General features: G+C 43.4%; 1 protein-coding gene across 2 annotated transcripts in view; it reads right to left on the bottom strand.

Moving 5' to 3' along the window:
- The window catches only part of PCCB (propionyl-CoA carboxylase subunit beta), a 90,881-nt gene that overhangs the window by 620 nt on the left and 75,570 nt on the right, over positions 1–14,691 (bottom strand). Inside the window, 4 exon segments of one of the 2 annotated variants that reach the window (NM_001265851.1) lie at positions 690–789; positions 1,840–1,938; positions 2,611–2,711; positions 2,954–3,061. In NM_001265851.1, the coding sequence (NP_001252780.1) occupies positions 690–789; positions 1,840–1,938; positions 2,611–2,711; positions 2,954–3,061 (408 nt within the window). 2 annotated transcript variants of the gene reach the window in all.

Below are 14,691 nucleotides of genomic sequence, written 5' to 3'. Positions count from 1 at the left end.
CCTGCAATGTGACTTTACCACTTCTGTCATCAAGAGGTGGATTTGTATTCCTTCACGTAACCTTGTGAGTTTCTTTGGCCTAAAAACTGTGGCAAAAATGACACTGTGCAACTTCCAAATCTAGGCCTCAGTTTCCCTTTGCCCCCTTGCTACTCTCGGGACGCCATGTGAGGAAGCCTGGACTAGCCTCCTCGAGGGTGAGAGGCCATGTGGGCAGTGAGTCTAGCTAACAGCAACTGCCAAGTAAGTGACGCCATTTTAGACTGTCAAGCCCCAGTCAAGCCACAGAATGCCTATACCTGTGTGGGGGACCCCAGGCAAGACCAGCACAAGAACCCCTCAGTTGGGCCCAGATCCAATTGTGGACCTCACAGAACCATAAGCAGGTGGGGGAAATGGTGGTTGGTTTAAGCAGCTGAGTTATAGCGTGAATTTCTGCACGGCACTAGACAACTGAAACAACACCTAGAAATTTAACACACTTCGGCAACGTTGTTTTAATCGTGGTACCAAAGCAATCTGTTCTGCTGTCCTTAGTCCTAAGTGATGACTTGCCCAGGGACAGTCTCAACCCTCACTAGTCAACAGATTAGACTGCAAAGGCAAAAAGGCAGTTATGTGACAATTTCTGTAGAGAAAGAGTGAGCAAGTGACCAAACAAAGCTGCCCTCTTCACCACAGTCCCCTACCTCTCACTGCCGCAGGGAAAGGGTTGGCAAACTTCTCGATGTACTCTGCCTGAGCAGCTTCCACATTCTCATGCCCTTTGAAGATGATCTCCACAGCACCCTGTGATTAGAGGAGTTCTTGAACGTCTTTGGTCGTCCCAACCTGGACAGATCTCCTTCAACTCATTATCACTGTGTGTGGTTGCAAATTTCTTGGTAAATCAGTGTACTGGGGGGAAGTGCCATCTCTAAAGGCCACAGCATAGAGGGAGGCACTGCCTGGGGCTGACCATCATGACACAGGGGGCTGAGTGATGGGATGGGATGCTTCCCTGTGGCCCCAATGAGGGGCAGTCAGGCAAAAGTCAGTAGCTTCTCTCCCCAGAGCCCATTCTACCATCTCCATTGGCACTCATCATACTTCTTTGAGCCAAAGATGTTAGCCCTGTTTTCCATTATTAAATCCACAGTCTTGTATCAAGGGGAATTAAAAGCACTACTTCCCTTTTTCAGTATCCTGAGACCTGAGTATACAATTCGGTGGCCAGAGGTGGCCAGATAGAACTGGAAATTAGAAGGACTGGCCTTCAAGTCAGAGCAACCATAAGTCCTCTAGACTTACAGAGCACCTGTAACTCTAGGGGGACCTGCAAGTTATCTGATTCAACCACAATAGCTACTTCAAAGCAGGGAAGGAGCGAGGAATAGGTCACGCAACAGGAAGTACCTTGTCCGACGTCACTGGGGTCAGACCTACAGTTTAGCTTCTTATGACCTTAAAAGAGTAGCTCTGGGGCCCTCCCTGGAAGCTGAGGTGGAGTTGGGAGAATGTCCAATCCTTCTGAAGGTGACTTCAGTTGACTCAACCCTTTGCCCCCTTTACTTACAATCTTGAAACCCACTCTGGACTTCTCTCACTTTCCTTTCACCTGCCCCACCCACCTTGGCATGAAGACACCAGTGTGGGCCTGAAGAAAGGGTATAGGACAGGAGGCAGAGATGTCTCCGGAGCCCCAGGAGGAGACTTGCCAAGGTCTAGGTCTCCCTCGCCTCAGTCCTGGCTCACCCTAGCGGCCCTGGCCTCTCTCCAACACTTCCCAGCTATGCCTTGAGCTCTGGCTGGTAGAGTCGAGTCCTTGTACCCAGAAAGGGAAAAGCCAGAGGCCCTCACCTTTGCTCCCATGACTGCAATCTCTGCGGTGGGCCAGGCATAGTTGGTATCACCACAAAGGTGCTTAGAGCTCATGACATCATAGGCACCTCCATAGGCCTAAAACAGATCCAAATGCTGAATGTTAGAGCCTGAGACAGCCAGATCTTGTCCCTGAAAGACCCCAGGAAACCAGATAAAATGGTGACAAAGAACAAGAGTAGCCCCCTGGTCTCCTGAAGGCCCATGGTCTGTAAGGCCTTTCAAAGTTAATGCTCATTATCTTTTCTGGCTTTTTCCCACTGCTGCTTTCAGTTCCCTTGTGTTAAAAAACCACAGACATGGCCGGGCGCGGTGGCTCACACCTGTAATCCCAGCACTTTGGGAGGCTGAGGCGGGTGGATCATGAGGTCACGAGATCAAGACCATCCCGGCTAACACGGTGAAACCCCGTCTCTACTAAAAATACAAAAAAATTAGCCAGGCGTGGTGGCAGGCACCTGTAGTCCCAGCCACTCAGGAGGCTGAGGCAGGAGAATGGCGTGAACCCGGGAGGCGGAGCTTGCAGTGAGCCGAGATCGCACCACTGGACTCCATCTCAAAAAAAAAAAACCAAACAAAAAAAAACCCAAAGACATTTCTGTGGGGCTGGGAACAACGTCCTCAAGACTTCTTTTTAAGGATGAGCAAGGTATACTCCTTCTAGCCCTGGTAAAACTCTGCCAGACCTCCCACCACGGCTATGCTGTAGGAAAGTGAGCAGGGTCATGGCCTCCAACGTGAGGTCCTCACCTTCCTCGTGATGACCGTGACTTTGGGTACAGTTGCCTCAGCAAATGCGTAGAGAAGCTTGGCGCCATGCCGGATGATGCCCCCATATTCCTGTGCTGTGCCTAAACATGAGGAAGAGTTACTAGATAATCCACAAGTCCTCACATGGTTATCCTGCCACTCTCAGCTGTGAGGTCTTTCCCACCTCTGGAGAGGGCCATTCCTTACACAGTCCTATCTTCTGGACACCCAGAATATATGGAGAAGTCACAAGTCCTCAGGGAGTTCTGCAAGATCTCCAAATAAAGTGGGCACCTCACTGGGAAAGGCAACTCTCCTAGCCCCCACTCTGTCAATAACTTACCAGGTAGAAAGCCAGGGACATCAACAAAAGTGATGAGTGGAATATTGAATGCATCACAGAATCTGACAAAACGAGCCCCTTTCACAGATGAATTAATATCCAAGCATCCTAGAAAGAGAGAGATTATCCATACTGAGTATCCAGGCAATTCCCAGTTCTATCCACAATGGGAATTTGTCCTCAGCAGCCACCCAGAGCTGGTTTCTGTGGAGGCACCAACGTTTCTTCATTGCAGAATGATAACAGGGATCCCTCAAACTCCAGGAAACGGGGAAGATGAAGAATCCACCTGTCTGTCACTAGGCCCAGGACTAGACTCAACTGTAGACAGACCGAAGGGCTGCCGCCAGCTGAGACACAGCTGGCCTTGCCGCAGAGAGCCATCAGCGGGAGGCAGCATTCAGGGGCTGGTCTTAGAGAGTCCTCAGAGCTTCCAATCAGATTCTGGCTCCACTGGTGATGGCGATGTGCCCTTGAGAAATTACTTTGCTTTTAGACCTAAGGTTCCTATCTGCAAAGCAGGGATGGTACTGCCTCCTAGCATAATTCTAAGGAGTAAAGGAAATGGAGTCTGTAAAGCAGCACAGAGAGGAGCTCAATTACTAGTAAATCTCCCCTCCTAGAAGAGTTTCCAACTTAACTCTATGTGACCAGTATTACCCTGACACCAAAGCAAGACAAGGACATCATCAGAAAAGAATACAGACCAAAAACAAAAATGAAAAATTTTTACTTTTTAAGTAAGGCATATTATCAAGTCCAGCAATATATATAAAAACAATAATACATCATGTCCGAGTGGGGTTTATCCCAAGAATTCAGGGTTGATTTCAGTATGTGAAAACCAATGAAATTATTAAAGGAAAAAAACTATATGAACATCTCAACAGATGTAGAGAAAACACCTGAAAAAATCTAATATCCATTCATGAATAAAAACGTGGCCTGGCACAGTGGCTCACACCTGTAATCCCAGCACTTTGGGAGGTTGGGCAGGCGGACCACTTGAGGTCAAGAGTTCAAGACCGGCCTGGCCAACATGGTGAAACCTCATCTCTACTAAAAAATACAAAAATTAGCCAGGCGTGGTGGCAGGCGCCTGTACTCCCAGCTACTCAGAAGGCTTGTGGCAGGAGAATCACTTGAACCCAGGAGGCGGAAGTTGCAGCGAGACAAGATTGCACCACTGCTCTAGGCAACAGAGTAAGACTCCATCTCAAAAAAAAAAAAAAAGAGAGAGAGAGAGAGAGGCTGGGTGTGCTGGCTCATGCCTGTAATCCCAGCACTTTGGGATGCCAAGGTAGGTGGAGCACCTGAGGTCAGGAGTTCAAGACCAGCCTGACCAACATGGAGAAAATATGTCTCTACTAAAAAACATGTCTCTACTAAAAATACAGAATTAGCTGGTCATGGTGGTGGGCGCCTGTAATCCCAGCTACTCAGGAGGCTGAGGCAGGAGAATCACTGGAATCCGGAAGATGGAGGTTGTGGTGAGCCAAGATCACATCATTGTACTCCAGCGTGGGCAACAAGAGTGAAACTCTGTCTCAAAAAAAAAAAAAAAAAAAAAAAAGAAAGGAGAAAGGAGAGGAAAAGGGAAAGGAAATAAATAGGCAAGTCACAAGTCACAAGCCAGGCCCTACAAATCAATAAAAAGACAGACAATGTAGTCCCAGCTACTCAGGAGGACAAAGTGGGAGGATTGCTTAAGCCCAGGAGTTTGAGACCAGCCTGGGCAACATAGTGACACTCTGTCTCTAAAAGAGCAAAAAAAGTGGCCAAACGTGGTGGCTCACGCCTGTAATCCCATCAATTTGGGGGGCCAAGGCGGGCGGATCACCTGAGGTCAGGAGTTCAAGACCAGTCTGGCCAACATGGCAAAACCCTGTCTCTACTAAAAATACAAAAATTATCCGAGAGTGGTGCACACCTGTAATCCCATCTACTCAGTGGCTGAGGCAGGAGAATTGCTTGAATCTGGGAGAAGGAGGTTGCAGTGAGCCAAGATCGTGCCACTGCACTCCAGCCTGGGTGACAGAGTGAGACTCTGTCTACAAAAAATAAAATAAAATAAAATGGTATGAAAGCTTTGTAGCTTAATTATACTTGTCCCATTCCCTCCCTGGTTCTGGAGGAAGCAGAGCAGCCCTCATTCACAAATTTCTGCATGGGTCTGCTCTAACCCGTCTGTGGGCTGCCTGAAGGACTGACACAAGGAACACATCTCTGTTCCACCTAACTCAGAACTTGTACAGGCTGGAAATGTAGCAGGCATTTCTCAAAATCACGGTAAGGCAGAGGAACAACCTGCAGATGTCTGGCCAAAAGATTATTGTTGAAACCACCTAAGACATGGGAGAGAAAAAAAAAAAACAAGGAGAGAGTGTCTTTAGGAAATTAGTGCATTCAAAAGCACCCTTGAATAGGGGGAATTCAGAAAGACACATGTATGCCTAGGACAAGACACACGATCAGAAAAGATCTGAGAGGGGAAATTAGAAAATAAGTTGAATGAAAATGAAAACACTATTACAAAGCAAAAGACCTGGGAAAACTTTAAACTCCCCAACACAGAGCCAATTTCAAGACCAGGAGTTTTCTTGTTTGTGGTTTCTTGGTTTTAGTTCCTGGTGTTTAAGAAAATTTCTGTCAAATACACAAATTAAGAAACAGGCTGGGCATGGTGGCTCACGCCTGTAATCCTAACACTGTGGGAGGCCACTTTGGGAGAATCTCTTAAGGCCAGGAGTTCCAGACCAGCCTAGGCAACAGAGCAAGACCCTGTCTCAAAAGAAAGAAAGAAACAAGAAAAGAAACAGGGACTTCAGTGACCACAAATGACAAGAAATATACAGTCTCTGGAAAAGTAATTGCAAAAAGACACTAGACAAACATATATGACATTCAGTATCAAAAAAAAAACAACAAAGCTTGGGAAAAGAAGAAAATTTGACTGCCAGCGTGACCACATTATAATGTACAAATACTCCGTTTTCAATTTTAAAAATTACAAGGTGTAAAATTAAGAAACTGTCCCTAAGTAAGCATAGACACTGAACTTACTAGACAAAGACTATAAAACACTACTAGTGGGTTTTTTTTTGTTTTGTTTTTGAGACAGAGTTTTGCTTCTTATCACCCAGGCTGGACTGCAATGGCGCCATCTCAGCTCACTGCAATCTCTGCCTCCTAGGTTCATGTGATTCTCCTGCCTTGGCCTCGTAAGTAGCTGGGACTACAGGCGCCCGCTGCCATGCCCGGCTCATTTTTGTATTTTTAGTAGAGATGGGGTTTCACCACATTGGCTAGGTTGGTCTCGAACTCCTGATCTCAGGTGATCTGCCCACCTTGGCCTCCCAAAGTGCTGGGATTACAGGCAGGAGCCACCACATCTGGCCTAAAACACTACTAGTCTTAAATATATTCAAAGAGGTAAAGGAAAACCTGGACAAAGAACTAAAGGAAATCAGGAAAATAATGAAAAATTCTGGAGCTGAAAAGTATAATAAATGAAATGAAAAATTCATTACAAGGGTTCAATAGGAGATCTGAGCAGGCAGAAGAAAGATCAGAGAATAGAATATGAAGATAAAACAATTGAAATTACTCTGAGGAGAAAATAAAAAAACTAAGTGAGCAGAACCTAAGGGACCTGTGGGACACTAACATGTGAAACAATATACACAGGATGAGAGCACCAGGAGGAGAAGACTGAGAGAAAGTGGCAAGGAGATAATTTGATGAAACAATGTCCGAAAACTTCCCAAGTTTGATGCAAGATGTGAAACTAGAAATATAAGAAACTCAACTAACTATAAGAATACATTCAGAGACCCACACTGAGACATATTACAGTCAAGTTACTGAAAGACAAAAGAGAATCTTAAAAGCAGCAAAAAAGAAATCACTCATTATGTCAAGGAATCCTCATTAAGATTATCCAGTGATTTCTCAGCAGAAACTCTGAAAGCCAGAGACAGTAGGATAACATATTAAAATGCTAAAAGAATAAAAGTGTCAACCAAGAATTCCATATCTGGCAAACTGTCCTTCAAAAATGAGAGAAAATTTAAGAATTAAGACATTTTCAGATAAACAAAAGCTGAGGCCCTCAGTACCAACAAGCCCACTCCACAGAAAAATGCTAAAGGAAGCCCTTCAGGTTAAAAGGAAAGAACACTAGACAGTATCACAAAGCTACATTAGGAAATAAATATCTCAAGTAAAGATGACTACATGGGCAAATATAAAAACCAGGATTTGAGTATTTTGGTTTCTAATTCCACTTTTTATTTCCTACATAATTTAAAAAGCAAATAAAGCCCAGGTTTCAACTTGTGAATTCTACCATACATTTAAGGAAGATATTAATATACCAGTTCTCTACAATCTTTTCCAGAAGACAGATGCAGAAAGAATACTTTCTAACTCATTCTATGAGTCCAGCATCACTCTGATACCAAAACCAAAGACATTGCAAGAAAACTGTATCTCAATATTGCTCATAAGCTTATATGAAAAAATCCTCAACAAAATATTAGCAGATCAAATCCAACAATGCATAAAAAGAATTATACAACAAAACCAGGCAGGATTTATCTCAGGTATGTGAGTTTAGTTCAACAGTCAAAAATCAATTGATGTAATCTATCAACAGTCTGAAGAAGAAAAATCACATGATCATATGAATACAAAAAAAGCATGTAACTAAATCCAAAACACATTCATGACAAAAACACTCAATAAACTAAGTATAGAGGGGAATTTCTTCAACTTTATAAAGAACATCTACGAAAAACCTACAACTAACAACACACTTACTTGTAAGAAACTACAAGTTTTCTAGCTAAGATCAAATGTCCCTCACCACTATCTTTCAATATTGTACTGGAAGTCCTGGCTAATGCAAGAAGACAAGAATATAAAAGGTGTACACATTGAGAAGGAAGAAATCAAACTCTTTGTTCACAGATGACAAAAGTGTCCATACAGAAAATCTGAAAGAAGTAACCGAAAACTGCTGGAACTAATAAGTAACATAGTAAGGTTGCAAGATAAAAGGCTAATATACAAAAATCAATTACTTTCCTATATACTGGCAATAAACAAATAGAATTTGAAATTGAAAACAAAATACCATTGATAGGGTTAGCTCTGTGTGCCCACCCAAATCTCATCTCAAACTGTAAGCCCCATGTGTTGAGAGAGGAACCTGTAATCCTCATGTGTTGAGGGAGGGACCACGTGTCAAGGGAGGGAGGTGATTGGATCATGGGGGTGGTTTTCCCCATGCTGTTCCCGTGATAGTGTGTGAGTTCTTACAAGATCTGATGGTTTTAGAAACATCTGGCATTTCCCCTGCCTGCACTTCTCTCTCCTGCTGCCATGTGAAGAAGGTCTTTGCTTCCACTTTGCCTTTCACCATGATTGTAAGTTTCCTGATGCCTCCCCAGACATATGGAACTGTGAGTCAATTAAACCTCTTTCCTTTATAGAATACCCAGGCTCGGGTAGTATCTTTATAGCAATGTGAAAACAGATTAATACAACCATTAACCTCAAAAAAACCCAAACTCCAAAATACTTAGGTATAAACCTAACAAAACAAATATAATATGTATATGAGGAAAACCTTTTTTTTTTTTTTTTTTTTGAAATGGAGTCTTGCTCTGTCGCCCAGGCTGGAGTACACTGGCGTGATGTCAGCTCAGTGCAACCTCTGCCTCCCAGGTTCAAGCGATTCTTGTGCCTCAGCCTCCCGAGTAGCAGGGACTACAGGAGCACACCAACAATCCCAGCTAATTTTCGTATTTTTAGTAGAGTTGGGGTTTCGCCATGTTTGCCAGGCTGGTCTAGAGTTCTTGGTCTCAAGTGACCCATCTGCTCCGTCTTCCAAAGTGCTAGGATTAGAGGCACGAGCCACTTGCACCTGGCTGGAAAATGATAAAATTCTGAAGAAAGAAAGAGGCCAGGCACAGTGGCTTATGCCTGTGATCCCAGAGCTTTGTGAGGCTGAGGTAGGAGGGTTACTTAAAGCCAGAAGTTCATGGCTAGCCTGAGCAACATAATGAGATCTAGTTTCAACAAAAAATAAAATAAAATAAAATTAGCCAGGCATGGTGGTGCACACCCAAGTAGTCCCAGTTGCTCAGAAGGCTGAAGTGGGAGGATCACTTGAGCCCAGAAGTCTGAGGCTGCAGTGAGCTAAGATTGTATCACTGCATTCTAGCCTAGGCAATAGAGCAAGATCCAATCTCTTAAATAAAAAAGAAAGATAAGAAATGTAAAAGTAACTAAATAAAACTGGTACAGCCATCATGGAAAACAGAATGGAGGTTCCTCAAGAAATTAAAAGAACTACCATATGCTCCAACAATTCCACTATGGGTATATATACCCAAAGAAATTTAAGTCAGTATCTCAAGGAAATGTCTGCACCCCCATGTTCACTGCAATATTCATGTTCACTTGACTATTATTCACAATAGCCAACGTATAGAAACAACCGAAGTGTCTAATGATAAATGAATGGATAAAGAAAATGTGACAGACACACACACAATGGAATGTTATTCAACCATAAAAACTAGGGAGCCAGGTATGCTGACTCATGTCTATAATCTCAGCACTTTGAGAGGCTAAGGTGGGAGGACTGCTTGAGCCCAGGAATTTGAGACCAGACTGAGCAACAGAGTGAGACTCCATTTCTACCAAAAATACAAAAAATTAGCTGGGCATGGTGGTGCATGCCTGTGGTCCCAGCTGCTCTTAAGGGTCGCTTGAACCCAGGAGGTAGATCATAGCTGCAGCAAGCCATGATCATACCACTGCACTCCAGCCTGGGCAACAGAGCAAGACCCTGTCTCAAAAAAAAAAAAGAAAGGAAAAAAAAGGAAATACGATTTGTGACAAAATGGATGAATCTGAGGAACCTTAAGCTAAGTGAAGCCAGCCAGCCATAGAAAGATGAATACTGTTACAATCTCATATGTGTGGAATCTAAGAAAGTCATATTCATAGAAGCAGAGTGTAAAACAGTATTTGCCAAGGGCTGTGGAGTGGGGAGAATGGAAAGATACTGGTCAGGCCAGGCATGGTGGCTCATGCCTGTAATCCCAACACTTTAGGAGGCCGAGGTGGGTGGATCACCTGAGGTCAGGAGTTCGAGACCAGCCTGGCCAACATGATGAAACCTTGTCTCAACTAAAAATACAAAAAATTAGGCCGGGCATGGTGGCTCATGCCTGTAATCCCAGCACTTTGGAAGGCCAAGGCGGGCAGATCACAAGGTCAAGAGATTGAGACCATCCTGGCCAACACGGTGAAACCCCATCTCTACTAAAAATACAAAAATTAGCTAGGCGTAGTAGTGTGTGCCTATAATCCCAGCTACTCAGGAGGCTGAGGCAGGAGAATCGCTTGAACCCAGGAGGCAGAGGTTGCAGTGAGCTGAGATTGCGCCATTGCACTCCAGCCTGGTGACAGAGTGAGACTCTGTCTCCAAAAAAAAAAAAAAAAAAAATTAGCTGAACATGGTGGCCAGTGCCTCTCAAAAAAAAATTAGCCAAGCATGGTGGCCAGTGCCTGTAGTCCCAGCTACTCAGGAGGCTGAGGCACGAGAATTGCTTGAACCGGGGAGGTAGAGGTTGCAGTGAGCGGAGATCACGCCACTGCACTCCAGCCCGGGTGACAGAGCGAGAGAAAGAAAGAAAGAAAGAAAGAAAGAAAGAAAGAAAAGAAAAGAAAAGAAAAGAAAAGAAAGAAAAAGAAGAAAGAAAGAAAGAAAGAAAGAAAGAAAGAAAGAAAGAAAGAAAGAAAGAAAGAAAGAAAGAAAGAAAGAGAAGAAAGGGAAGAAAGGGAAGAAAGAAAGGGAAGAAAGGGAAGAAAGGGAAGAAAGGAAAGGAAGGAAAGGAAGGAAGGAAAGGAAGGAAGGAAGGAAGGAAGGAAGGAAGGAAGGAAGGAAGGAAGGAAGGAAGGAAGGAAGAAAGAAAGAAAGATAGATAGATATTGGTCAAAGAGTACAAATTTTCAGTTAGAAAATGCATAAGTTCTGGGAATCTAATGTACACCATGGTGACTACAGTTAATAATACTGTATTCTATACCAGAAATTTGCCATAAGAGTGGATCTTAAGTGTTTTCACAACAAAAAAGTAACTATGTGAGGTGATGAACCTGTTAATTAACTTGATAAATTATATGTATATCAAATAATCCCATTGTATGCCTTAAATAGATACCATTTTTATTTGTCAATTATACCTCAATAATCAGGGAAAGACAACAACTAAACAAACGAAGAGAGAATCCAGGTTCAAGGACAGGAAGACTCAACACAGACAGTCCCCAAATGCCTAAAACAATCCTAAGAACAACAACAAAGTTGGACGACACACTTCTCAATTTCAAAACATATACAAAGCTACAGCAATCAAACTAGTGTGACACTGAAATATGGATAGACATACAGACCAACAGAATAGTATTAAGAATACAGAAACAAATTCATACACCCACAGCCTGCTGATTTCCCACAAGCACGTCACACCTGTTCAATGAGGAAAGAATTATCTCCTCAACAAACGGTGCTGGAATAACTGGATTTCCACATGCAAAAGAATGAAGTTGCACTCCTATCTCATATATACAAAATTAACTCAAAATTAAAACCTAAATGTAAGGGCTAAAACCATAATACTCTTAGAAAATAACAACAGGAACATACTTTCACCACCTTGAATTTAAATTCTTATATATGACAACAAAAGCACAAGCAACAGAAGAAAAAATACAGAAACTAGATTTAATAAAAATTAAAAACTTTTCAGCCAGGTGCAGTGGCTCACACCTGTAATCCCAGCACTTCGGGAGGCCAAGGTGGGCAGATCACTTGAGGTCAGGAGTTTGAGACCAGCCTGGCCAAAATGGCGAAAGCCTGTCTCTACTAATACAAAACGTAGCCTGGCATGGCGGCGTATGCCTGTAATCCCAGCTATTTGGGAGGCTGAGGTGAGAGAATGGTTTGAAACTGGGGAGGCAGAGATTGCAATGAGCCAAGATTGTACCATTGCACTCCAGCCTGGGCTGGAGACAGAGCGAAAGAGAGCAAGACTCCATCTCAAAAAAAAAAAAAGAAAAAAAAAATTGTGTATCAAAAGACATGATCAAAAGAGTGCAAAGACAACCTATAGAATGGAAGAAAATATTTGTAAGTCATATGTAAGAGTTTAATATACAGAATATACAAGGAACTCCAACTCAACAACAAGACACACACAATTAAAAAATGGAAAAAGGACTTGAATAGACATTTTTCCAAAGAAGATATACAAATGGCCAATAAGCACAGGAAAGGATGCTCACCAAGACTAATGTTGATGAGAAATGCAAATCAAAAACACAATTCTATTCACTTCACATCCATTAGGATTACTATTTTTAAAAATTAATAAGTGTTGGCAAGGATGTGGAAAAACTGGAACCCTTGCTCATTGCTGGTGGGAATGTAAAATAGTGCAGACGCTGTAGAAAACAGCATGGTGTTTCCCCCAAAAAGTTAAACCTAGAATTACCACATAACCCAGTTATTTTGCTTCTGGGTATAGACCCAGAAAAAGTGAAAACTGAGGTTCAAACAGATACTTATATATCAGTGTTGATTCCAGCATTATTCACAGTAACCCAAAGGTGGAAATAACCCAGGTGTCCACTGACAAATGAACAATCCATCAAAATGTGGTATATACATGCAACATATTATTACCCAGCCATAAAAATAAATGGAGTTTTAACATATGCTACAATATGGATGAACCTTGCTAAATGAAATAAGCCTGATTGTGCTAAGTGAAGTAAGTCTGATATAAAAGGACAAACACTGTATGATTCCATTTATATGAAATATCTAAAATAGGCAAATTCATAGAAAGAGAAAGTAGATTTAGAATAGCAAAGGCTAGAGGCTGAGACAAATAGTGAGTTATTGTTTAACAGGTTCACAGTCTCTGAGGTGATGAAAATGTTTGGAAACAGATAGTGGTGACGGTTGCATACACTGTGAATGTAATCACTGCAGCTGCACAATTTTTAAATGGGCCAGACATATTTTGTTATATATATTTTACCATGACAAAATTTTTTTAGGCGGGTGGGGACAGAGTCTCGTTCTGTCATGCAGTGGCGTCATCAACTCACTGTAACTTCTGCCTCCCGGGCAATGACACAATCCTTGGCTCACTGCAACAACCTCTGCCTCCGTGGCTCAAGTGATTTTCCTGCCCCAGCCTCCCGAGTAGCTGGGACTACAGGCGTGTGCCACCACGCCTGGCTCAATTTTGTATTTTTAGCAGAGACAGGGTTTCGCCACGTTGGCCAGGCTGGTCTCTAACTCCAGATCTTGTGATCCATTCGCCCTGGCCTCCCAAAGTGCTGGGATTACAGGCGTGAGTCACCACGCCCAGCCAAAACAGTTTTCTTTTTTTTTTTTTTTTTTTCTCTCGAGACAGAGTCTCGCTCTGTCGCCCAGGCTGGAGTGCAGTGGCCGGATCTCAGCTCACTGCAAGCTCCGCCTCCTGGGTTCTCGCCATTCTCCTGCCTCAGCCTCCCGAGTAGCTGGGACTACAGACGCCCGCCACCTCGCCCGGCTAGTTTTTTGTATTTTTTAGTAGAGACGGGGTTTCACCGTTTTAGCCAGGATGGTCTCGATCTCCCGACCTCGTGACCCGCCCGTCTCGGCCTCCCAAAGTGCTGGGATTACAGGCTTGAGCCACGGCACCCGGCCAACAGTTTTCTAAAGACAATAAAACATTTCCATGGCAGAAATAAAAGATGAAGTTGGGTCATGAAGAAAGGCAGATTCTTCCTAAACAAGGATACAAAACAAATCTAAGAGGAAAAATAGTGAGAAGTGGTATTCACAGTCCCCACCCCAGCACTCCCAATCCCTCCCAGAGAACAGCCATGGAAGAGTCTCCCTCACTTGACTGTGACTCAGTTCTGGCCATATCACCAGAAAGTTGTGGGGCACAGACATGGTAAGATGCCATTAACTTGTCACGTACCATCTATGTACCTGGCACTGTTGAAGGCACTGGAGATACTACTGTGAATAAGACATCACCACCCCTGTCCTCATGGAGCTCGTTGATTAGTGGGTGAGTCATATATTTAACTGGGGGTAGGGGGTAACAGAAAACTGACCCCTAAAAAATTAAAAACCTTATACACTAAGAATGTAAGTTTCCTATAAACCTTTGAAAAGGAGTATGAAAGGAGCATTTTGAGATATTAAAAGTAGCTTTCATAGGCCAGGTGTAGTGGCTCATGCCTGCAATCCCAGTGCTTTCAGAGGCTGAGGTGGGGGCATCACTTAAGTTCAGGAGTTCGAGACCAGCACAGGCAACACGGCAAAACCCCATCTCTAGGAAAAATACAAAAAAAGAGAATTAGCCACATATGGTGGTATGTGCCTGTAGTCCCAGCTACTTGGGAAGCTGCGGTGGAAGGACTGCTTGACCCTGGGAAGCAGAGGTTCCAGTGAGCTGAGATCACACCACTGCACTCCAGCCTGGACAACAGTAAGACCCTGTCTTTAAAAAAAAAAAAAAAAAAAAAGTAGCTTTTATAGCAACCATTTAGATTTTTTTTTCTTCTGGTCATATGTCTGAAGAACAGGCAAAGGCAGAAAGGACACCATGGACCCAGGCTTCCCTGGCCTCCAACCCCACAACCGAGGCTTG

This window comes from Macaca mulatta, chromosome 2, assembly GCF_049350105.2.
Source record: "Macaca mulatta isolate MMU2019108-1 chromosome 2, T2T-MMU8v2.0, whole genome shotgun sequence".
NCBI lineage: Eukaryota > Metazoa > Chordata > Mammalia > Primates > Cercopithecidae > Macaca > Macaca mulatta.
This window is presented reverse-complemented; position numbering and strand designations above follow the sequence as displayed.